This window comes from Strix aluco, chromosome 18 (assembly GCF_031877795.1).
Source record: "Strix aluco isolate bStrAlu1 chromosome 18, bStrAlu1.hap1, whole genome shotgun sequence".
Classification (NCBI taxonomy): Eukaryota; Metazoa; Chordata; class Aves; order Strigiformes; family Strigidae; genus Strix; species Strix aluco.
Genome location: NC_133948.1, coordinates 8,775,987 through 8,801,241, shown reverse-complemented (window position 1 = coordinate 8,801,241; position 25,255 = coordinate 8,775,987). Strand labels below are relative to the sequence as shown.

Sequence of the window (25,255 nt, the reverse complement as noted above, 5' to 3'; positions counted from 1 at the left end):
GGCGGCCCCGCGGCCGCCCGACCCCCCCCTCCGCTCCCCGCCGAGCTCCGCGCCGCAGGTGACCCCCCGGGGGAGGGCAGGGGCCGGGAGCGGCCGGGGGAGGGGGCGAGGGGCGGGGAGGCTGGACTCGGGGGGTCGCTGTCAGCGGCGCCCGCTCGGGGCACGGCTCGGCTCGGCTCGGCACGGCACGGCTCGGCACGGCTCAGCTCAGCTCGGCAGCGCAAAAGCTCGGCTAGGCTCGGCGCAGCACGGCTCGGCACGGCGCAGCCCCGCGCCATGGTCCGGAGCTTCCCCGGCCCGGGGCTCGTCCTGGCGGCGGCCGCGGCGCTCTGCCTCGGCGGGGCGGGAGGCAAGGTAACCCCCTGCGGCACCGGGCGGCCCCCGCCCGCCCCCACCGGCACCGGGCGCCCGGCGCGGCGCGGACAGCGGCAAACCCGACGGGGAGGGGGTGCCCCGGGGCTCGGCGTGCACCGGGGAGGGAGATGCGCCGGGAGTCCCGGGACGCGGGATGCAGCGGAGCTGCCGGGAGTCCCGGGCCGAGGGGTGCGGCGGTGCTCCCGGGAGGAGGGATGGGGCTGCCCTCGGCCCCTGCCCACCCGGCGGCGGGGGCTGGGTGCGCCTCTTGAGGGCTGGCGAGTGACCCGCCTCGGAGTCCGAAAGGCACCGGGAGGCACGATGCTGCGGGAGCCTGTGGGGATCGCCCCCTCCGCTTCGAGACAGCCGGACCCGAGATCCGGTGCAAGCCCCGTGGAAACCGATAGACCAGCATTTCCAGCAGAAATCAGAGCACTGGCCCAAAGGCTGGGGTTAAACCTCGACAGGCGTCGCTAACAAGGGAGAGCCTGACATAAAGAGCCCAAACAAACCACCCTGTGATATATTCCTGTTCCCATGCTCTCCGGTCTTGTGCGCTCCGCTGTAGTACGGAGAGCAGGTGAACAGTGCAAATGACAGCTACAACTCTCAGGGCAGGGATCTTGGCATAGGCTGGAGCCACTGGGTGAGCACTGGGGGAACCAGGGTGGTGATGGGAAGGCAGACGAGGAAGCACAGAGTACCCCACAACCAGGAGCAGCCGCAGAGTGGAGTTGCTCTGTGCTTTGGGAAGGGTAAGCGGTCCTGGTCCTGCTGAAGCGAGTGGGACTTTTCCTGTGGACCTCTGATAGGAGCAAGATTTGACACTTCTGGTAGAGATACTCAGATCTATAAAACATGAGCCGCTACAGTATAAGAAAGTAATATTCCATACATTTATGCCTTTTATTACATGTATATATATATAAAGAAAAAGGTGGGGGTTTGCTTTCCCTGGTGGAAAACAGCATTGTAATTCTGCCTGATACATCAACTCCCTGCCACAGCACATATGAACACAGCAATGACTTCGTGGTTGAAACGAAGATGTTTTATCTCACTCTGGTATCCTAGTGAAGATAGCTACAGTGAGAACTTCTTAATTAAGCCACATTTCTGGCACTAAAGTACTAAATATTAACTTTACAAAGGTGCATACTTGAATCTATTGAATTGTACGGTTGTGGGGTTCTGTCTTTTGTTTCTCTTTTAACTCAGAATTGCATTGCGGAACCTGCAAGTTTACCCTCATCCAGCTGCATACTTCTCTTATTAAACTACATAACTTGCTTGCTGCCCAAATTACATCCTTCCTGTGCTAATTTTGTTCGAACTTTGCCTGTACAGTCATGAGATGGACCAGGTATTAGCTGTGTGGTGTGCCTTTCAGTGTGAGTGGCAATGGTGGGACATTGAATGCATCAGCAAGCTGTATAATTTTTGCTTGATTTTTCTTTTTTCTATGTTTCCTAGTCAACTCCTGTTTTTCTCTGAAATCAGGACTGTTCGATTTCCCATCAGGCAGTACCTGAACTAAAGTATTGACCAACAGCACTATAGAAAAGAAACTGCCTCCTTAATGAAGAAGCAACAGCCTCCCGCATACTTTCCCAGACTTGACTTCTTGCTGTGTCAATTATTCTTTTGATCACATGTTGTCTATAGTCTCTTGAAATACTGGACATTTTCTTTTACAGAATGGAACTTAGGCATTTTCTATTGCTTATCTTCCTAAATGTGACAGTGGAATCTGTGTGTGCAAACAGATGTGTGTGTACATCTCTTGCTCCCTGTTTTTGTTATTTTTTTGAGTAAGTTGCACTTGCTCTTCACTCATCAAGGACTGCACTATGCTGTGTAGGCTTCATTATTTTTATCTTTTTTGGCTACATTCTGATAGTGTTGCTATGCTAGTAAAAAAAATACACATCCCACTCTAAGTTGGTGGTTCAAATGTAGTTCAATTTAGCAGTTAAAAAGGGTATTCAGAGACTTATGAGAAATGAATTGTTTTCTGGCTTAGAATTAACAATATAAAACCATAGCAGAAACTCCCTTGGCAAGGGCAAAGTCTGCATGAGGTATAGGAAACTGAATTGTTCTTTTCATCCGGGAAGGTGGTCTCTGCTGCTCAGAGTTGAGGAACTTTGGGATGCTGTGAGGTAGTGTGGATGTTTGAAACATGTTTTGTGGCAAAGTAGAGCTCTCTCTGGAACCCTTCACTGAGTACTACAGCAATATAAAAATAGGAGTTAGATCAAATGAAAGAAAATTTGAAGATAAGGTGTATGATGTTTCCTCTTGCATGTCTGTATCAGATGGAACAAGATGTGCAGATAAGTGGCTTGTTTATCCTGAAGGAAGAATGTAAGCCTGATGAAAGATAACATAGTCAAAATTATGCCTCTGTATGTCCGTAAAATATTATCTGTTTAATCAAATCCCTATGGAGGAGGTCTCTATGCCAGTGCCATCCTTCATCTGGTATTCTTCTGTTCACTTGCTGGCTTAAAGAAAAAAATCAAGCCTTTCTTGTTGCTTTTAAGAGAAGAAATCTTAGTGATCCTAGACCCTCTAGTGAAAGTCTTAGTCCTGCTCCCAGCGAGGACTATGGTAAAATTCCTGCTGGTTTCAGAGGAAGCAGGATCCTTCCCAAGATCAGTGAAGGATTAGAAAAAAATCAACTTCTAAAATATGCACCTCAATTAGCAAAGAATGTGGCCTGATTAGTAAAGTGTATGAAATTTCAGCTATTAAATTCTACGGCCCTGATCAACAAAGCACGCTGCACAATTGGCAATGTATCCAGAATCTCAACTACTGTACTTGTCTCCTGCCAGACCAACCAAGCATGCAGCTAAATCAGTAAATTATGCAACTGGAGCAGCAAAATATGCACTTCTGATTGAGGGGGGAAGGATATGGAAATTCTCAAATGTTTTAATTGACACACAATAGATCTGTTAGTGGTCAACCTCTGCCTTAAGAAAAGTGGAGGCAAAATATATAACTTTTATCAAGTCTTTCCAGACAATTGCTGGACTGGAAAAGTACTTCACTCAAATGGCTTGGTGTCTGCTAGCAGCAGCCCCATTCTTTACCAGATGTACTGCACATCTGGTTCCAATCCCAGCTGCTGTCAGGTGTGGGGGTTATTTTAGTAACACTTTAATGGGATTTTTAGGTCCAGGTAGCTCTGGCTTTATAGATCACTGTAAAACACTGTATATGCACACCAGGCTGTCTTTCTGTCTCAAGAATTGAAGGCAGTCAAGACAAATAAGGCACCTTCAAAGAATCTGAAAACTTTGTTGGCAATGAGCTTAATAAAAAACTTTTCACTGTTTGGAAAGTAGTCTGTGCTTTAGGAGTGGAGAAATTATAGGTCTTTCCTATTTTCTTTGTATCTTGATTAATTGCCACAGCTGCATCCTATTGTGTTTACAATGTACATTGCTTGGCAGATATTTACTGTATGAAGAGTTTGAATGTTTGGCCAGTTTGGGGAACAGCTATATTCATATATTCTGAAGCAGTAGAGCTATTTCTCCCTAGCCTGTGTGTATGTGCTTCAAAAATCCAGCCACAGTAGCTGGTTCTGATCTTCAGAAGTTGTTTTTGCTTTAAATTATTATTTTTGTTTTATACAAAAGACCTGCAGGTTGTCCTTTTTTAATAAAGGTGCAGTTTCAGGATTTCTATAAACTGCCTTTTTTTTTTTTTTATGTCTGGAAGTAAACTGTGTTACACTGCCTGTGCTCAAGGAAGGCATGAGAATTGCTTTGTTTTATTGCACTTTTCACTTTAGGTTCCAGAAGTCTGAAACATTATTTGAGTCTAAGAAATATCTGGGCTTGGTTTTTTGGTTTTTGTTTTTTCTTTTTTTTAATCCACTACAGTTGGTACATAAAACTAGCTTGCACTGAACTTCTTATTTACCAAATTTCTGTCTCATTTCCAGGTCAGTTCAATGAATGATCCTATTTAGTTCTTTTTCCTGTTTAAAATATTTCCTACTGAGTCCAGAGCAGTGCCCTTAAAACATAATTGATTTGGGTCATTGAACCTTTATTTTTCATGCATGTTAGTTTGCATCCCACCACTGGTCTGACTGGTATTTCAATTAGAAAAATGCAGGCGGATTTCTTCTAGAGGCTAAAGTTCATGTGGAGTCTCTGGTGAAATAAGATCCTGGAATACATATCCCTGGAACTGGGCAATGATTTGTAACTTTTTTTTAATTTTCTGTCTGGCCAGAATGTTGTAAATCTGGCGCTCTCTTGTTAGCTTCACACTAAGCAGCAATAATGTCCACAGTGTTTTAGTCCTGATAATTCTAATTACTGAAGCACTGAAGAAACTGAAAGCTGAGAAGATGGACGAGGCTGGCCTCAAGTCCTGCACAGCACATGGGACTCTCTCTTTGTAGAGCTGAACCATAATTCTGTCATTTGCCAAAGCCAGCAATGGAAGCAGCAGCCAAGGTAAGAGAAGTAAGCCAGTGGCAGATTTCTGGAATGATGCAGGTAATCTTTATGCGGTAGGAGCTAAAAGAGTGCAGTACCACTAGAGATGCCAACCATCCTTGGGATGAAAACACTGAAGTAATTTTTGTTTATTATCTAAGTAGGTTGAAGCAAACAATCCTGTTGCACTGGTTTAAAAAGACCCAGCAAACAAACTTTCCTGTGGTAACCAACAAACAATTACTATTCTCCCCATCTGCTTCTTTGCATGACAGACCGGGAATGGTGGTAAAATGTTCAAGTCTCTTTCTTCCTGCCTCCCTTTCTTCTTAAAAAAACCAAACTTGTGGCATGTTTGGTACTAGAGTGGCTACCCAGCTCTAGTGCAGCTAGACCAGGTCTGATATAACAACTCTTCCCATTACACACTATTATTATTACAAGGTCAGTCTATGCACTGATATCTCAGGTCTATAAATAATAAATATTAAATATTCAACTTGGTGTTCAGATACTTCTCTGACTATGGGAAGTACTAAACAGAAAAATAATCCTCTTGTACAAATTCATGGGAGGAGGAGGGTAGAGTAGGGATAGGGCACTACAGGGTCTTGAATTAATGTCTGGAACAACACAGCAGTAGGGAAAAGCCCTACTGGCAGCCTTAGTTCTTGAACTCAGTGGAAGAACATTATAACTTCTCTTACAAGCTCTCAGCAGTAAATGGCCTTATGGTTAATTTTGAATATCCTTACTCATGTCATTGCCGATGAAAAGAAGGTTGCAATTTTGAGAGGAGAAAAGGCTAATTTGCCTATATTTCCTTTCTAGAATTCTTGGGGCCCTACTGGAGCTCACAGAAGTCATCCGGGACTTCAGGAGGATTTAAATCAGGCCACAAGTAGTGCTAGCTTGGATTAGTAATGATGTACACTGAGGACAACATCTGTATTTGGGATTGGGTGGAGTCCTTTCATGGTAGAAGAGTTGGTAATACCTTTACAGCACCTTTCATCAGAGGATTTCAGAGTTTCACAAATACCTAATTACAGAAACTATTAAATTATGTGAAAACCTTGGTCCTGGGGGAGTACAGGCAGCACCATTACACTTCAATATAAAGCAGGGGTGGGTGGTGTTCAAAGTGGCAAAACAAAAGCCAATTTTTCACATGCAAGCCATAACCTGCTGTGCTATCTCATTTTCATCCAGTATTTTATTCTTCTCATTTCTTTATATTAGCAGCCAGGTTGCAACATCAAACCAGCTAAACAAAATGGGCTGGTACAAGCCTCCATTCAGAACTACTGTCAGCTCTAAAGAAGGGACTTTTGGAAGTTCACTGATCTCTTACTGATCTGTTTCTTAGTGTTTGTGTTTCATTCTTCTGTTAAGGAATAGCAGGACTGTAGGAAGGGTCAGGTGCCAAGGATGCCAATAAGGACAGCTTCCTTAACACAAGAGATCTGGGATGAAGTGCCTCTGAAATCCCCACCTGATCCAAGTCCCAGAAAGTTGGTTGCTCAGCCTTTCCAAGGAGGGTGTGCCTGCTCTGTACTGTACTTAATTTGGGATTAGCAATGGGAGGTCTAATCCACTTGTTCTACCTAAATCCAGCCCTCTCCTGGTCTTGGTTAGTAAATATTCCACTGTTTTGAATGACTGTTTAAGTTTTTATTAAAGGGATTATTTTTTTTTTTTTTTTGGATTTGACTTAAAATGTGGAGCCTTTACTGTTAGAATTGAGGCTTGAAGCCCAGGCTGCTCATCCCCTTGTCTTCCTGCCTGTACTATAGATCTGCATGGGTGGGCAGTTCAGGTGAATCCAAGACCTCACTATTTGAATACAAGGGCCTCAAGGAGTTGCTCATCAAGACTAACTTTAAATGCAAGCTTAGCAGGCTGAACACTTTGATTTGCCTCTAAAATCAACAGTAACTTATTCCAGGTTTCCTGGTTGAAACTTGAATGGGGAAGAAGAAAGGATGTCTGCAAACCAGATTTATTTGGAAAAATAAACTGCTCACTGGTTGGGACCCTGTAACAACAAACCCAGTGCTTAGTTTTTCCTCTGGCTACAGTATCTGTAATACTTTTTTCTGCTTTCTCCCACACCCTCCCTGCTGTGCCCTCATGGTCTCTCCTTATGTGTAGGCAGTAAAGTAAAATTTACAAGCATCCTGCTCTCTGAAATCCTGGCAAAGGTGGAGTCTTGGAAATTTCCCTTTGCAGAGTGCACAAGAGGAGACTAATTCTGGAACAACGAGGTGGGGAAAAGTGCTGCTGTTTGTATACCATCCAAAACCAAGGATGTGCCTTCACACCGTAACAGACCTCTGAATGGCCAGCCTCAGCTGTAGCAATGGCTCATTTAGAAGCCTGGTTAAAAATATTGTGTGAAAGGGAGAGGGTATTTCTTCATTTGCTTTTTAAGGATCACTGTCCATGTCTTCTGCATAAGTCCCTCTCACCTGCTAGTGACATTTAGCGAAACAACGATCCGGTTCCCAAAGAGTTGCAGTAACAACTCTGCAGCATGGTAGTGGCAACACAGAGTATTTGCAGGTTTTGGCTTTCACATGTGGAATGTTTCCTTCTCCATATGTTTGTACAATAGACTTCCAACATGTGAAACGTCTGAAGTGTCTGGATGAAACAATAGGGTCATGCAGCTGGAAATCCAAGCACAAACAGCACGCTTTTTTGCAAGGCGAGTTTACACATATATGTGTGTTTTGTTTACTTTTAAAGATCCAAATTTATTTCCTGAGAAGTGGCCAGCAAAATTTGCATGGAATTGCTTTCAGTTTCCCTTTCTCCTGTTTCTGGTATTTTCAAAACAAAACAAAGCATTTTTGGGCACCTAAGCTGCATATGGATTTCGTTATTTAAATCTCCCCCACGTATTTTGGAGGTCATATATATAAAAGGAATTTGGGAACATTAGTTTTACAGATTCCTATGAACAGACATAACTTGCTCAATGGACTTTTATACCGAACTCTACAAGGAAACTTTTACTGCAGCGCTATAGCTTTTGTTTTGTTAAACATATCATCTGGTTACCAAGCAGTTCAAACAATCTGACCATGTTTTCTACTCTTTAATTTGAGCTGCTTTGGGCCTGTTCAATTTATAGAAAATGAAAACCAGATTGATCTTCTGGAAACTTCCTCATCACCCCTGTTAGTTCCCACCAACCCTATAGTTTACTGTTAATTTTTTCTATGGTGTGTTGTGCACACTTTGTTAATGAGAACTTGCTCTAGTAGAAAAAAGACCTGTGCTGACCTATTAAAACCCTGAAGCAAATGGCCATGGCATCTTGAACTCTTCATTACACTGCCTTACTTTTATTTACGATGGTCCCATCATATTCATGATTATTTGCCTGAGGAGACACTCTAAATGATGCCTTTGTTTCTCTTTCTAAAGCTTTACATTTTTTTGTATGTTTGAATGAGGGTATTTTCTGAAAAAAAAAAAAAAAACTAGAACAGGGACAGCAGCTTTGTATAGATGTAGGATCTTATTTGATATGGCATCTTGCATCTTTGTTGGAGAAACTCTATTTTTCTGTTGAGTGTCCAGTCACAAGAGTTAGCTTTTTGTTTTTTCTCCTGCAAGGATTAGTCTGAAAAGTCCACAAGAAAAAGCTGGTTGTTGATGTGAATTCTAGCACTCCCTGGTGGATGTTATCTTAGATATGTTGTATGCTTCCTTAGCCATAAAAGCTAATGGCTGGATGAAAGGGGAAAACCAGTGTTCAGACTGCTCTCATAACGACATGCCTCACTTGCATTTGTTGCATGAACATAGCACAATAAATTTGTGAGATACTAATGACAGGTTTCTGCTTAAAATAGTTCTACTTTACGAGTGTAATAGTTATAGTCCCCAAGGGAACACTGCCTAGTCAAGTGGGTCTTTCGAAGCACTGGATTTGCATATTTTACACAGATTTTTCAAATCATTTAATAGAAAAACAATCTGGCTTTTGTCCCTTTCAGACCAAGATGAGAAGAAGGAAATTAATATTGCAGTGTGGGGTTGCAGTGAAGGATGAAGAAGAGTTCAGAATAAGACCTGACACTTAGTTTCTAGTAAAAGCACCTGGATGTAAGTGTATCAATGAAATTAAACAAAAAATTTGAAAATGTCCTATGCCTTGGCCTAGGTCTCTTCCAGAGCATTTTTATCTGTATTTTGTACTTCTACCAATATTTTATCCACTTCACAAGCATGTCTACACCTTGGCGTACAACAATTACCGAGTAATTAATGAATACCAGGGTTACTCCTGTGGCAGTAGCTTCAACCTGGCAAACTGTCAGGTAGCAAATATAGCCATAAACTGCCAGGCTGCTGCCAAGCCCAGAGAATAAGTATTCATCATAAGAATTTCTAGCCTTAAAAAGCTAAATCAAAGAAAGAACTGGATAAGGAGAGAGAACTCCGCTTAGCCAGACTTACATAGCTGTAACTTGCAAGACATCTTGTAGGTGAATCCAACTCAATTTTAATTAAAGAACTGAAAGGAGAGAATTGAAACTTCTCTCTATTTATGATATGGGGAAAAAGAGCAAGAATGGTTTTATTGTCTTTTCAATATCCTGAGATTTCACCCTGAACCTTTAGGTAGCTGAGTTAGCCAGTAAGCCTTCTAAAGTCCCACCTCCACTGAGATGGGGAGATATTCTTTCAGAGGGATGTTAAGACCATCTCTAACTCCTGCTCTGAATTTCCCTCTGCAGTAAACAACTCTGGCTTTTGTCTGCAGAGGGAGGCAAGCCAAATTAGCCAGCAAAGCCCTGCACCCAGAGCTGGGTGACCTTACATAGGAATCTTGCATCAGGTACTCAAAATATCTGTGGTTACTGCAGAAAATTCTGCCCGTTGCTCCTAACTACAGTGTAGGTTGGCATCTCTGGCCTAATAAGGATAAACTGGTTTTTGCTTCTCACCTGAAGCTCCCAAAAGCGGCAGAGCATTAGGCTGCCTTTCCTCTGGTTGCTCTGAAGGCAAGTACAAAATGTCAAGTTCTAATGTATGCCAAGACTGCATATACTGCTGATCATGCTATGGAAAGCTGTACTGTTCCAAGGGTGATTGTTCGGAAAACAGCCTCTATTTGTGTCTCTGGGAACAAGCATTTTTTTGTAAGGAGAAAAAGGCATTACATCTCTGGAGTTAAATGAGGAGGTCTGTTGTTCTCCACAGAAACTGGAGTGTGTTGCTGTGCCTGGTGGTTGTTGGAGTGCCCGTGTTTGCTTTTTTGTGATTTTTCTTTTCCCTACCTCCTGTCCTGAGAAAGGATCAAGGAGGAGGGATGGTGACCTCATGGTGCAATTATGCAATCTGCTTGAGGCCAGGTATCAAAATACATTGCAGCTGTGAAGCTGGGACCTTGCCGTGGCTGGGGGGCCTGGGCCTCCTGGCTCTAATGAGATCGCTGACCTTCTCCTGCCACTTCTTCTGCAGCTGCTTTGATTCACAGAGATTTGTTGTGGCAATGGCCTGCCTAACAATTTGGCAAGCTGCCGTAGGAAATGCTGCATCTACAGGCAGGTGCTAGGAGCTGGCCTTGGAGACCCAGAGCAGGTGAGGGGATCCTGAGCCCTGCCAGCCTCTTTCCATCCTGACAGAACCTACATGCCTTTGTCCAAGGGTATACAAACGTTACCATCCTCCCTGATTATTTTTTTTTCCTAAAAAGCGAGGAGAAGGTTGTCTGTTCTCTGGTGAAATAAAGCAGTGCCTTCCAAGCAATCTTGTTGTGTTGCTTGAGCTCAGGGCTTAGCTGCAGCAGTCACATATGGGAAGAATAAGAGAAAATAGCATGCCTACAGTCTGAGGCATATTTGGGCCTCTGAGTCCTGAAGTCTTGTTCAGACTTTGCATTCTTTCCTCTAATTGCTGCACTGCATTCCTGCTTCCCTCCTCTACTCTTCTAACGATATTTTTATTTCCCTTGTCTCCTGCCGCAACAGGCTCTCATAGTCCCCTTCTCTTCCTACCTGAATATTTATTCTCTTCAAATGTCCTGTAAACTGTTAAAAACAATAGAAAACTTGGTGATAGGTATGAAAACAGGGCCCTGTGAAGCTGTCTGATGTGTGCCAAGAAGGAATATAAGACAAGTCGGGTTCTTTCCTGAAAATGGGATTTGCAGAGTGGAAATGTCATATCCATAATCACTTTCATGTGGTGGAACGGCTGCTACCCACTACTGAAATAACAGAGCATCTGTTAAAAAATGCAGTTTTGGTTTTGCTTAAATCCAGCAGGTTGCACTCGCTTCAAGAAATATTAGACCCTTGTTTAAAAACGTAAGTGCAACTGCTCTGATACCATAGATGTATTAAAAGTAACTGTATGCTCAGCCTAGTTTCAGAGTCCCACAACTGAACCCTGTTCAGTGCTTGTTTGTGTGAATTTTCTCAGAGAATAAGGAGACAATACGAAGTGTGTGTACAGGTATAAGGGTTTGTGTTGGGACAGGGTTACTGGGAGGGCAAGGGAGACACCTTAGCAAACTAGGTTTGCTAGTTTGAAAGGATAGTTTGAAAGGATACTTTCATAATTGTTGAGAACTCTTCTAGAGATCAATTGGAAAAAAAAAAATCACAGTTAAGGACTGGAAAAAGGAGACAGGGAAACTCTCTCCTAATAACTAAGCGAACTGTCGACAATTTTTGTTATACTCTGTCAATCCCATGTCCTGATCTAGTTCTGGCAGATCTGCTACTTTCAACCATCCAGAGATACTTGAAGAGTTGCCCTAATATGGGACAAGAGACTCTTCTTTTGCTGTTGCCTCACGCTTTAAACAGCGAAGGCAATTTGGCAGAGGGGGAAATGGGGATTTCAAGGCACTTCCAGGAATTCTTGTGCTGCCAGGTGAAAAAATAAGTTAGAAGCACTGCTGCTGTATCTAGTTCATGTTAATGAAAGAAAATAAACCTTGCATGCAAAGATGAGCTGAAAATGCAAAATTAAGTAGAGTGCTAATTTTATAAAGTCTCCGATTTACTTTGTCTTCCACTTGGAAAAAGTCCTACCAGCTTTGATCTCTAGATCAGTCAGCTAGTGAAGTAAATGTGGTCACTTCTTAAACTAACAGACTGGAGTTTTACATCTTACTCTTGGGATAGTCTTTCCTCAGATCCTGTATTTGATGAGCATCCAAAAAGCTCAGACTTCCCTAACTTGGAAATACTGTGAGAGGAGAACTTGGGGCTTTTGCTGGGAACCACAAGAATTGTATTTCTGGTAGCTTTGCAGCTAGTTTCAGCCACGTCAGCAAGTAAAGACTTGTCTATTTTGTTTTTTCCCCTTAAGTTGGGATTGTGGAATGACCACTTTCCCTTTTTCCTTCTCATTTTCTTTTTAAAACCCTAAGTTTAGCATTTTCTTTCTGCTCTGGCTGAAAGTTTGGGCCACTTCATATTTCATCCCAGGTGGTTGGCTCTGTTCAAATGTCCTTGTGAGTCTGAGTGATCTTTAACTCAGAATGAATCTCCTATGTTTGGAGGGGAGAAGGGGGAAGTAACTGAGATACCATACATGTTTTGAGCAACTGCAAAGATGTTGGTGGAGCCAGAGTTTTAAAGAGGTCCCTGGGGCAGAATAAAAAGTGAAGGAGCTGGTGAGGTAGTCTCAAAGCTTTGCCAGCTCTTTGAAAGAAACACACATGTGTGTGCATGTGTGCACATAATATGCTTTTAATTTTGGAAGGGTGAGGGATCCTAAATAAAACTTGCTGGATTTTCAGCCCACTGATACTACAGTGAGCTCAGATGGCTAAATTTAGTCATCCAGACTGAACAGTCTTGGATTCTAAGACAGCATCCATCTCTGTCCAGAAACTAATTGCATATCTCTGTGGCTGCTGTTGAATCAGCTGTAGGCTGACAAGATAAGGCTACTATAGAACTGCCATATACTGCCTGCAGTCCTGCTCTGGCACCAGGCAGCTGCAGTAGATTTTGTTTTTTAAATGAAGCAAAAAAATCCACTTGGGGAAGGGTTCTCTCTTTCCTAGTCTAAAAAAAAAAAAAAAAAAAAAATCAGTAAAGGATCATTTATGTAGTGGGGCTATTTTACAGGAAGAGATAGAACATAAAAGAATCTTTCGGTCAAGAGTGCAGGATCATAATCAAGTATTTTGACTTCACAGTAAATTTTTTTAAGGGCATAAGGTCTGCATAAATAGCTTCTATCCTCACCTTCTCTCATTACTCTTGTATTAAATCTTTCTAGTACAGTCTTCAAGCAAAGACCAAAAAGCCCTTTAACTTGGATAAGGAGATGATACACATCTCTTCCTGAAAAGACTAATAAATGCAGCACCTCTTAAACATACAGTCAGTTTGAATTATAGTGGATTATTCCTTCTCTGTCATTTCTAAAAAGGTGGAAGTGACATTTTTAAGTCTGCCTGAAACTGGAAATACACGTGAGAAATGCACAGAAGCTGAGATGTGCATAAGGCATTAATGAGGGCAAAGTGGGTTATGATCTTTGCACATCATTTCCTTACAAGCCTGCAACTGGGTATCTCTATTAAGTGTGTGGCTTGGCCCCCGAGGATGTCTTGGAAATTTAGTGGCTCAACTATGTGTCTCCAGTTTCCTCTGCTGAGGCTTTCACTCTGACTCTGGGTATGCACCAAAAGAACTTGCTGTTTCTTGGGTGAGTATGTTATAAAAGAAAACAAACTACATCGGACAGGTGCCAAGCCAGAGAATCTGAGATTGTGCTCACAGAGTAATGACAAACATCAAGACAGGATGTCCTCCTCCCTCTTCTTTGAAATAAATGCACTTTAAAAATAAACAGTCTTTGGGATGCAAGCAAGACGGTGCCCTCCAGGATGCTGCAAACAGCAGCTCCTTGTAACCAGCATTAACATGAATGAAGAAAATTTATCACTACTTCACCTTTTTGAGCTTCAGCAAAAACTATGAGCACAAACGGGTTGAGGGTTTCCCTAGTCAGGACCTTGCATCACTTTGTTTTCACTTCTCTTCAGCAGGGCTTATGTGCTTGCAAACTAAAACAGGTGGCCATTATCACCTTCTCTTACCACCTACATGTCACAGCACCCTCCCCGCATTCCCTCTGGGCTCCCAGCACCACCTCATGCCAGAAGCATTTGTCTCTTGGAGGCAGGACAGAGAAGCTTTTGAAACTGAGTGCTGCCTGCTTCTAATGATTCAGGCAAAGGCTGGTACCCATCACTGAAGGGCACTCGTGGGCCAGCTAGGGGCTGCCACAACTTGCCATTCATGGCTTTTTGCAAGACCTTCCTGCAGGTTTTGAGTGTGGCTTTGGTCTGGTGGAAGCAGCCAGGAGGGTCTCCTGGCTTTGATGTAAAGTGCCACAAGAACTTATCCTGTCCTGGCAAAATTAAGAGCTTGCCTCTGTGTGTGCCTCTGATCTAGCTCATCTGGTGCTTTCTTTGGCAGTAATTGTGATTAAAGAAAGGGTGCTGCTAATTAAATTATTCTCATAGTGAGCAGGATTCTCTTAGAACATGTTGATTCTCTGACAATGTTCCTACTGGAACAATGCAGAGGCTACATTTGTAAGTGTTCTGTGAGTGGAGAGCAGAGTTGAGGGTTGTATTACTCAGATGATGATAGCTACTCTTTCCTGTGCATATACTTAGTTGGGCCTTATAATAAACTCCCATCTGGCCAAAACAATTATTTTCCCCCTTTTCTGCATGGGAATTATGCTTTTCATCAGTGCCACCTGCTTCTCAAGAGTTCCTTGGTGTATAGCGTCCAGTTTGAAGAAATCACATACTGGCTGCACCCCTACTTGTCAAGGGCTTGCTCTTTCTTTGAGAGGTGGTGCTCCTCAGGAACCAGACGCTAGTGTCTGCGGGGAGATTTCTGAGCAATGTCTTGCTGTCACTTGTGGCCACATCTGTTCCAACCCAGCATAGCTTTATGATTAAGAAAAACTCCCAGGCTCTCTGCAACTGCATCGCCCATGGGTTTGTTGCAAACCTCCACTTCAGAGGGCAGCAGAGCATTTGTCCCACCATCAGGGCACCACTGCCAGAATCACTTATGAGAGACTAGCACAAGGTCCTCCTCGTACTCCTTAGCCCTGTGTTTCCTGGTGCAGAGGCCTTATAACTCCTTACATATGTATATCTTAACTAAGTAGCTCAAAGCCGATGCCAATATTAACTACTCATTTCTAGAAAGTCCAAATGTCAGCACAGGAGGGGGTAAATGTGTGACAATGGGGTATTTTTTCGTAATGGGCATAGATTTAAGCTTCTGAGTGGGCTGTGTAGTGTGCAAAAGGGAAATGCGACATTTTGTCATCTTCTGAAATATCCAACCATTATGTTTCTGGTGAAGAAGCAATAGCTGAGATTTGAGTTACTTCTTCTCTGCAACCTATTAAATGCTGTTCCCCAGTTATCCTAGTTCAGAAGGCAGATAGGGTATGTCTGACCACAGCAGGCTGGAGGTTCAGCTCAACACAACTATTTTAAACATTTGGAACTCCTAGCCAGAGTGAGAAGTACTGAAAAGCAGATGAACAGGACTGCTAATCTGGTTCTCCCTGCTCATAATTGACCTAATTGGTGTGGGCATATATCAAGTGTTGTTTTTAAAAAAACAACCACCTATCACTTGCAAAGATTAAAAATGTGCTAATTTTTTTGCATGCCTTTGTCAAAAGCCCACAAGTCTACAACTTGCTACAGAAGGGAACATCTGTATCTAATTGATGAAACTCAGCCTTCTTAATGGATGATTCAAATGAATTTGTTTTGTCAGTTTTGTCAGTCATTCAGTTGTGGATTATAAATTAATCAGAAATCCTTCTCCCCCTGCCTTGGATCTGTCTTGCATTTCCTGTCCCTTATGTTTTTTTTCCTGGTCTCAGAGCAAGTCTTGAACTTTTTCAGTCTCCCAAGCTATAATAAATGAACAATTCCCCCACTGCCGTGACCTTTGAGCCATATTTCTGGAATGTACGTGTTGCACAAATCCCTTCTGGCGAGGTTCGGGGACGCAGGGTACCTGTTGGGATTCAACTAGATATTGCAGCCAACTGGTGACTACGTGGTTCATAGGGGAACAAGAGGCATCTGAGTTTGAATCCGAGACTCACTGGATGTACACAGAGTGTGCAAGATATTTCTCTCCAAATGATGACAGATTCAAGTGAAAATGAAGGCAGGAAAGGGAGCCTATCCTGACAGCGGGGGCGAGGGATTTATGGGGGGATGCACTTACCCATTCAGCACTTTGGTGATTAATCCCACAAGATCCACTGAACTGATGGCTGCTGCTTTGGGGTGTTAACAAAGTCTTCTGGTAGTAGAGGTGGGGCTGTGAACGCCTCCAAGCGCCTTCTCAGTGTCTGAAAAAAGACAACTAGATCAGTTCACATATTCCTCAAAATAAAATCTCAACCCTCAATCATTGCTAATTTAAGGAGTTTTGGGCCATTCTGTAATCCTCCCACATCCAGGAGTACCACCCTGCAATAGCAGCAGTTCTGGTGCACATTCTGGCTCCAAAACTGGATACATATTTTAGTTGAAAAATTAGGCATTATTTACTGTTTCTTGATATGCAGATATCTTAGTTAAAAGTGAACTCAGAAGACTAGCATGGGACAAAGGCAAGTCTGCACTGCTATTCTGGGATAGAAGGAAGGAATACAAGAGAAGTCACAGAAAAGCCCTCTTTCTTTCTTCCAAGTGTAGGAGCAATCCTCTCCCTGAGGGAAGAGTAACATATTCACTGGAAACCAGCTAGTTTTCAGTAAAATCCAGATGACAACAAATTTATCTGTAATTCTGATGTGAATTATCAAATGGATCTAAATGTTAGGGTCTGTAGCCTCTTAAATTCACATAAAGTTTTAGTTTTTTCACCTGGATTTTTACCATGAGCTAGCTAATTCAGACTAACCCCCAAAATTTTACCTCTTAGAGAAAAGATCAATACATTTCTATTAATTTACTTTGGTATTACATGCTGTGGGGCTCCTAAGGCACTAGGCAGAAAATGGTATGTATTTGGCACATGAATGTGGTTTCTTTTCCACTTGAGACTTCAAGCCATAGTCCAGCCTTAAATGAGAAGCCTGTAGTTTATTTCGCTATAATTAACATAAGCTTTGATTTAAATGACACTTTTAAAAGTCAAAGATTGGATTTCAAGTTGAATACAGAATACAATTTCCACCCAAGGTGCTGTTTTGGTCCTTTTCTATTGCCATCCTGCCACCCACTCTGAAATCACTCAGAATATGAACAGCACCTGCTGGAAAGCAAAGGTCATGCCTTGCAGAACAGATCTAGCTTTTTGTTTTTATTTAAGGGCTTTTAACATTTGGTGTTGCATTTTTTTTCTTTCCATTTCAATATGAGCCAAGGGGAGGGACTAAGTGAAAAAAAAATCAGGAGTATTTTGATCTTTGTGGCTTTATATGGACTTCATAAGCTTTGTTTGTTCTACTGCCAAGCTTGCTTTGTGTTTAAATAGATAACAGACCAAGATGACTAATCATTTCCAATAAAAAAACCACCAACCAACCACCAAACCCAAGGCATTCCCTTTCTTTTCCAATTAATACTTGTAAACCCATGCTCCTAGACAGGGCTTGTACCTAAGTACTTCTGACTTATTTTTTCCCCTTTTTGAAAACAATTGCCCAAGGCACAGAGAGGGCTCTGTGCTCTCCAAATTTATGAAAGAATCTTGAAAAAAGGCTCCAAGAGAGTCTTTGGGAGAAGGTAGTTGTAAATATGTGTGAAAGCAACCTCATGTACCTTTCGAGAAGAAGCAGCATGGTAGTTAGTGCTGCCATTTACGGACTTCCTTCCTCTTTGGAGCCTGAAGGCTATTTATGGAGAAAGAAGAAATAGCAAATTTCACATGGGACTATCGCTGCGTTATGTAAAATGTTGATTGCTAGTTTACTAGTGAGAGCTGGTATCTGCTATAACTATTTTGAGAGGCTTTGCATTTGAAGAAGAGACAATTTACCCAATTAAAATCACCTAGATTTTACTATGTATTGAAGTAAATAGGGCTGAATGTCTTTGAAACAGAAGATGAGTTGGATGGATGAATCATGGGTAATGATAAATGCAGGGTATTTTTTTTACATTTAAAAAAATGTTTTTATAATGAAAATAACACAGAGTTCAAGATGCTGTGGTGACACAGGTTTTTTTTAGCTTCTTAAGATTTTTATCACATAACCAGCTGTTTAGGACAACATATTTGTGTGGTCAAAAAGCTGTATGTCAGCCAACAGTAGAAATGGATGGTACTATGATCAGTAGTAGAAAGTGAGAATTATGTGAATTACTCATCTGGATTATATTTCTGTGGAGGCTGATCATTCAGTATCCACTTCTGTAGTCTCCAATAGTGTTTTTCCATCTTAGAAATATTAGATTAATGCTCCAAATGGGAAAGCAGAAGATAGACTTGTACAAGCTTAACAAATTCTCCTTTCTCGAGGCTATTTTATACCAGTCCCTGAAGGGAAAGAAAAGAGTAGGACCTTCAGTAGGTCTAGCAGACTGCATCCTGTATATAATCTTTGGCAAGATCTAAGCTTATTTCTTTTACTTCCCAGGTGTATTACTCCTGTGGTGCAGTGGTGGAGTCAATGGAAAGAGGCCTGATTTTATCACCAGGTTTTCCAAACAACTACTACCCAGGGACACACTGCGTTTGGCAATTTTTCATTCCCATGAGAACCCATCTTATCTTGGAAATTTTTGACTTTGACATCTTTGAGAGCTCTAGTGAAACTCAAACCCCCTGGGATGGCTTTTCAGCCCCCACTAAAACAGGAAATAAGGACATACCTTCTGTTGAGGAAAACCTGGACTTTGCTCTCCATACTACAAAACCCTCTCTCCAGACCTGGATGTCGAAGGTGGCTCAGAATCTGAGCACAGGAGATCAGTCAAAGGACCTTGCTAGTCATGTGGATGAACTTCCAGGATCAGCCTCAAAAAAAGATGAAGCCAAACAAGCATCTGAAGAAAACCAGTCAAAGCAGATGAAGCAACCCAAAGCAATTACCAAGGCTCAACCAGAAGAACTGCCACTCCCTGTGGCTGGTAGTGCCACAATGAGGAGGCAAAATACCAGTGGCCTGGAAAGAGAAGAAGATTTGAAAGGGAAAATCTTGCTTGCCCACCTCGCTGCTAGTGAGAGAGATGAAGTTACAGTAGAGACCTGGACTCTTCCCACAACAGTATTGCCTGTGGAAATCTCCTCCAGCCCGCAGTCAGCAGCGGATGTCTGTCCCCATGATGTACTATACGTTTCTGATCTCATCACATTTTCCTCTCGCTTCTGTGGACCAAATTCACCTTTAAACAAGACCATGGTCTTTGGTTCATCTCTGGAAATGGTTGAGGTTATCATGGAACTGATCACTACTACAGACCGGGGCCGAGGCTTTGCAATGCTCTTTGAATACAAGAACATCACTGAACCTAACACTGTAGATGCTGTGAGGCAGGAGAGAAAGGAAAGCATGATGATGCTGGCAATTATAACAGGGACCATCTTCTTTGCACTTGCTTTGCTCTCTGCCCTCTGCATAGCTTGGAGGTAAGATGATGCATATCTGAGCCTTTGAAGTATGTTATATTATCCATACAGGAAAAAGACCAGAAAACAGAGTTATGTTTCCTTTGCTCTGCTAATGCTTGTTGTCCTTTAAATGTAGTAAAGTGTGTGGATACAGAGATCAATGCCAGTCACTACTCCAGCCCTAGGCTCCCCGGTTTTCTTTCCTACTTCTGCAGCTCCTGTGCCTCCCTTTTTTTCCCTTTTCCTGCAGAAATGCCTGAAAGGTGAGGACTTTCGTGGAAATTATTTTGTTTCAATGGCAGTGGTGCCTTTGAACCTCAGTTTTGGGACACTAGCTGGCCAACAGATAAATGCAGAACAGAAAGATCATCCTTCCCCGAGTCTCCTGAGCAAGCTAAGCTGACAGCCACTGCATCTTTTCACAGTGATTCCACACTTTGACTCTAACTGTCACTAATGCTCTGCAGGAAAGTAAATAATAACAAAAGTATTAATTTAGAATTAACTTAGAATTAAGATTAAATAATATTTTCCAGCCTGTAGCATGTTTTATCCAAGATACTGTGCATTCCATTTTCATTCCAATGCACTTCATGCGTTAAGCAGTCATCTACACATCCCTCTGACAGTGAGGGAAGGGCCGAGAGCAGCTGCAGTACCTGTGATTATCCCAAAATGTCATCCAGAATGACATGGTCAAGTGAGCTGATGGTCAGACTGGGTTGCTGATTTCCAGGTCCTGATGCTAACTAGTTAAATGGTTCAAACCAGCCAGTGAGAAAAGCATATCTTTCCAGTCAATTGCTTTTATTTTATATATTTCTTTTCTCTATCAGGAAAAAGCTTCTCCATCCCCCAGCATATGTTTGCATTTTTCTTACTAACTTCCTAGTGAAAAAATTTTTGTAGAAACAGTGATTTATTTTTTTTCCTTCCAACAAATTCAAGACAGAGCCCAAGCTCCCCAGGTGTTTGTCAAAACAAACAGTATTTTTCAAATCTTTTGACTTCAATGAAAACATCAGGTAAACTGAAACAAATACTGTCCCTTGCCGAGCTCCACTGTGGTGACTGGGTATCAGTAATAGCATTCATTTCCCAGTGGCAGCATACAACCAGTCTGTCTTCTCTCTTCCTGCATCCCCTGCCTCATCTATTGTGCATCCTCCAACCCAAAAGGTCTCAGGATTACCCAGCCACTCTTAGTCATTGAAGTTGGTTTGATAGAGCAGCTTTGTTTTCCTTGTACCTTTGGAGGCTGCATTTCTAACTTTTGCTGAATAAATACAAAATACAGGCCATGATACTGGGTATAAGAGAACATGGGCAAAGTGGTGAAACTTAAATATGATCTCTCTTGCTGTATCTAGAAATTCCTGCTTTCAGGGCCTGAGCTTTTCATAGTTGTAAGAGTTAAACTTGCATGTGTTACATCTAACTAACCTTTTTCCTTTTTAAAAAGCTTGCAGAACACTAATTTAGACCACAATTTTTTGCTAGCTCTAAAGGAAAACGTCTGGTGGAAAATGTCTTCCAGATACCAAATACTTTATTTTTATATCCTTGCCAATCTTCAAAAGAGGTAGAAACACGCTCCCTTTGCTATAGCAGCAGTCTGGGCTGATACACATGTTGAGGAGGCTGCTCTTTCTCCATTACCCCTATTTAATTTCACTGTAACTATCCATGAAGCAGAGTATTATTCAAACCAAAAAGTACACCGGCAATCTGAGATTTCACTGGCTGAAGTTTACTCTGTCTAGCCTGTTTAGAAAGTTAGGCCATGCTGCTCATTTGCACAATTTGGCTTTTTGCTTGTTGGATGTTTACAAAATAAAGTAACATTCTGCTCTTGCCAATCAACAGAAAAAAACCTGAATGCATTTTTTTCCCCCACAAATGTTTGTATGTTCTGGTCACTGTGAATACATCCTACCAGGGGTCCTATGGCACAGGACCAGGATTAGACTCACTTCTTTTAACACTGGTGTTTATGCCTTTTTATTGCTCTACAACTTTTTCTAAAGAAAGATACACCTCAGTCAGCTATTGACTATATATAAATAGAGACTATCCCTAGTCCTTTAACCTCTTGAAAGGCCGTTTACTATCCCAGCTGCCTATATTCCCTACATGCTATCCCAGGGAGGCCTTGACTACAATACTTTATTTCTTGTCAGACTTAAAGAGTTTAAGTGAGATCTGACACATGTAGAAGTGATGCCATGACCTGTGCTGAGCAATCTCTCTTGTATTGCACTGGAAGTCTTTTTTTTTTTTTCCTCTTTACTGGGCTAACTGCTTCGAGGATATTGGTCTCTGGGGAAGGACCTGCTGGAGCTGGTTGGAGCTCGCCTACACTTCCCAGCTGTGAGTTTTTAATGCAGCTCAGAATAAGACTGCAGAGGCCATTAAGCATCTCTAAACTTCTTTTAGTTTGAGCCCACCAAGCTCTATTTTATGTTTCTTGCCCTAAATAGGGGCTTGAAATCAGGTGTCAAATGTGTATTAGCCAGTCTGTCCACACTGCAGAAAATGTCAGGATGGCAAGGGCTGGGCTGAGGGGAGAAATGAAGATGCTTTAACAATGCAGCGTGCTCAGAAATGGGACCAGCTCTCTGAGGCATGGTAATACTCATCCTGGCTGGAGTGTGCCATTGTAAAGGATTCCAGTAGTATCCTTCAAGCTCTTGGCCTTGTAAACTTGCCTTCCACTATCTTTTTTCTTCGTACTTTACTTGTTCCTCTGGTACCAGGTTTAGCTGTATTTTTTTTCCCCATTTCTATCTGCTGCTCTTGCTCAGCTAGAAGTAGCAAGTTCTGCCTTTGCCAGGGGTAGAAATGGCCAGGGATGGGCTTGGCAACTACTGCCACTCCAATGCACCAAGTCGTCAGCAGTGTCTGCTTGGGCTCATTGCATTCAGCCAGGGCAAAGCTCTCTGGGGAAACTCCAAGTCTCTGCCACACTGCAGCTTTTGTTTGCTGTTTGGAGAGGGAATGAAAGCTTCAGTTGTTAGTTGGCCAATAATTCTAATTACTTTTGGCCATGAGGCCTGGCTCAAGTAGTGGGGTATTTTTTATTTTCTTTCCCAAGCCCCAAGAACAACAGACATGTCCACCTTATTTAATTTTAATCCTGTCCAATGCAGTCAGACTTTTGCTCGATGGTTGCAACCCATGGATTGCAACTGCATTTTACATCTGCATAGCCTGCCAACAACCTGTTTCCAATTACAACCCCCTACGTGTACAGCTATTCCATCAAGTCATCATGTGCTGCCATCTCTCTCCATGCAAGCCGCCCTGCCAGTCACTGCCTGCAGCCTGACTGTCACCTGGGAGTGAAACTTTTTCCTTTGTCATATAATGCCCTCCTAGAGAATCCTCATCACTTCTGGACCAAAGCCAGACCTTTCCTCTGCCATCCTCATGTTAGGCGCAACCCAGAAACCCCTCCCTGCCTATTGTAGCTGTGTTCTCCATTTCTGTCCCTCTACACATCAGGCTGGTTTAGTTAGAGCCCTAAGACAGCTAGACCTAGCTGGAGCTGCCTGCTGGGGAGTACAAGACAATCTTCACAAAGCTGCCAACAGACTTGAATTTTTTGGTTTATTTGAGAAGTTTGAAGCAATTTTTGTTTTAAAAAAATTACAACTTCTTTTAAATGATGGAAACTGATATATTTGCACGTTGGCTGTTTTATATCCATGAGCTGTGCACCGATCTGAATCTTTGGTCTCTTTGGTGGTGAGGTACTGCAGTGTGCCACGGGAGATGTAGCTAGAGAATGTGCTAAAGACAGACTAAGATCCCCAGTTCTCCTAACTAGCGCTTCTCTCCAGACACTGTGGGAATAGCTCTGAATAGAAGAAAAAAAAAAATCTCAAGTTTCCACCAAAATTGTTGACTGAATCTAGAAACTCTTATCCTTTGTGTGTGTTGGTTTTTAACAGCAAATCAAATTGTTCCGTGGAAATCACTCACTCAATACCCAAAGTGTGATGAAGGAAGAAAAAGTTAAAATGGGGACATTTAAACCTGTTACCATTTTTTAATCCTTATTTAAACTTTGGGAAGAACAGGACTCTTCCTTCTCTTGTTCTCACTTATTCTACCATACTCACACAGAAAACATCCTTGACGGGGCCACCTTACTCTCCCTTTGGTTTGTGCTGCCAAACTGCGGTGTTGATTTCAAGGTAGTTACAGTGTCTGCTAACTATTCTAAAGCACAACATTTATAAAAAATGGCAAGGAAAGGAGCCAAATGGATGTTAGGTATTTCAGTTTCTTAAGGCAGAACTTGCCCTGTCTATCCATAGTTTATCATAGCTGTCAGTTGCTGAGACTTTTAAAATGAGTATTCCATCTTTCCAGCTTTGTCCCAGAGAATATGAATATCTTATAAATGGGACAGCTGTATACAAGCATCCAAGGAACACATTTTTATTTGTGTTTCTGAGAACTCGAACATTTTGTTTGTTAAGTCATGCTAAAAGTTCAAATAACAAACCCAAAAGTGAGACCATCTAGATAACTAAAAAGTCTGGGTTGCCAATACTTGGTGTTCAGTGTGGAAGAAATATGTGCTAAGTTATGTTTTCTTAGAGGAGAACATTTCCTTTGTGCTCTTTAATCCCTGGGCGGGAATATTTTAACAAATTTGCTTGTAACATGCCAGTTATTTGAAACAAGAATGTTTCATAGGAATATATCAGATTTGATTAAACTTTTGTCATGGGTTTTGTCAAGAAAGAGTTGGGACAAGGAAGAGAGATTTAAAAAAATGAATGCAATGTGAAGAAAGCAGGGAATTACACATAGTTCTCCCACCATCTACCTGAATGCATTGACCACTACGCTAATTCATTATCTGGGGGCATGTTTTGTCAGGTCACTCCTGCTGAAATGGTTCTGGTGCCCAATAAGAGCTTCTGGTGTGTGTATGTGTGGAATATTTACATACACATTTTCCACTCTGAAGTATTTCCTACTTGGTTTGATCTTGCTTGATAAGGCAACATCACTCTTACTCGGAAGCCTTTCCCTGCTCTCCCTTCCTAAATCAGTGCATTGAGGAAGAGCCTTCCCTGCTTTAGTCCTGTGCTCCCCTTAGAAGATGAAGTGGTGGCTGATGCCATTGTACCTCTGGAGTAACAGCTATCCATCCAGACCTCTTCTGGATTAAATTCTCAAGTGCCAGCTCGCTCTCCTCTTTTTCTGTAGTCTTCTCTGTATTCACTAGGAATAGCGCTAGGGGCACATCATGGTTTTTTTTCTCCCTCAATTCACTTGTCAGTCAATAAACATTTTTTAAGAGATCCAATGATACGGTGAAGGAATGAAACCCGCCATGCCCGAGATGGAGCAGACGCTGGCTCCCGGCCAGGCTCATCAGGTGGCCTCTGAGCCCCCATTCTCAAAAACAAACACTGATAAAATGGGGACTGGAAACTTGAAATCTTGGCTTCAACACATCACTACCAAAAAAAAAAACTTGCATGGAGGTGAATAAGTGCCAACCCCTCTAACAGGAAGAGGATAAGTGCCAGCCAACAGCAGAGATAGGGAAAACAGTAACACAGGTTACATCCTATCTGGTCAGTGCCTTAATGCTCCCACGTATCTCTGTACTGTCCCAGGGAGAGCTGCTGTGCACAAAGACAAAATACACTTCCTTCCATCATTTTTGCATTAATTACTGCCAGCCTTTCTTTGTGACATCTTTAAGTCTTATTCATCCAAAAGTAAATAACACTAGTTGTTTCATAATCTCAGTTTTAGTAAAAATGTGGAAAAAATGGGTAAGAACATGCTTTTGTCTCC

The 25,255-nt window shown here is 42.3% G+C and overlaps 1 protein-coding gene across 1 annotated transcript in view; it reads left to right on the top strand.

The window, feature by feature from the left end:
- The first annotated feature begins 212 nt into the window (after positions 1-212).
- LOC141931619 (uncharacterized) overlaps positions 213-25,255 on the top strand; it is a 34,742-nt gene continuing 9,699 nt past the window's right edge. The window contains exons 1-2 of the mRNA XM_074843976.1: positions 213-354; positions 18,456-19,447. Of these exons, the coding sequence (XP_074700077.1) occupies positions 277-354; positions 18,456-19,447 (1,070 nt within the window). The 5' untranslated portion in view covers positions 213-276. The remainder of the gene's footprint in view (positions 355-18,455; positions 19,448-25,255) is intronic.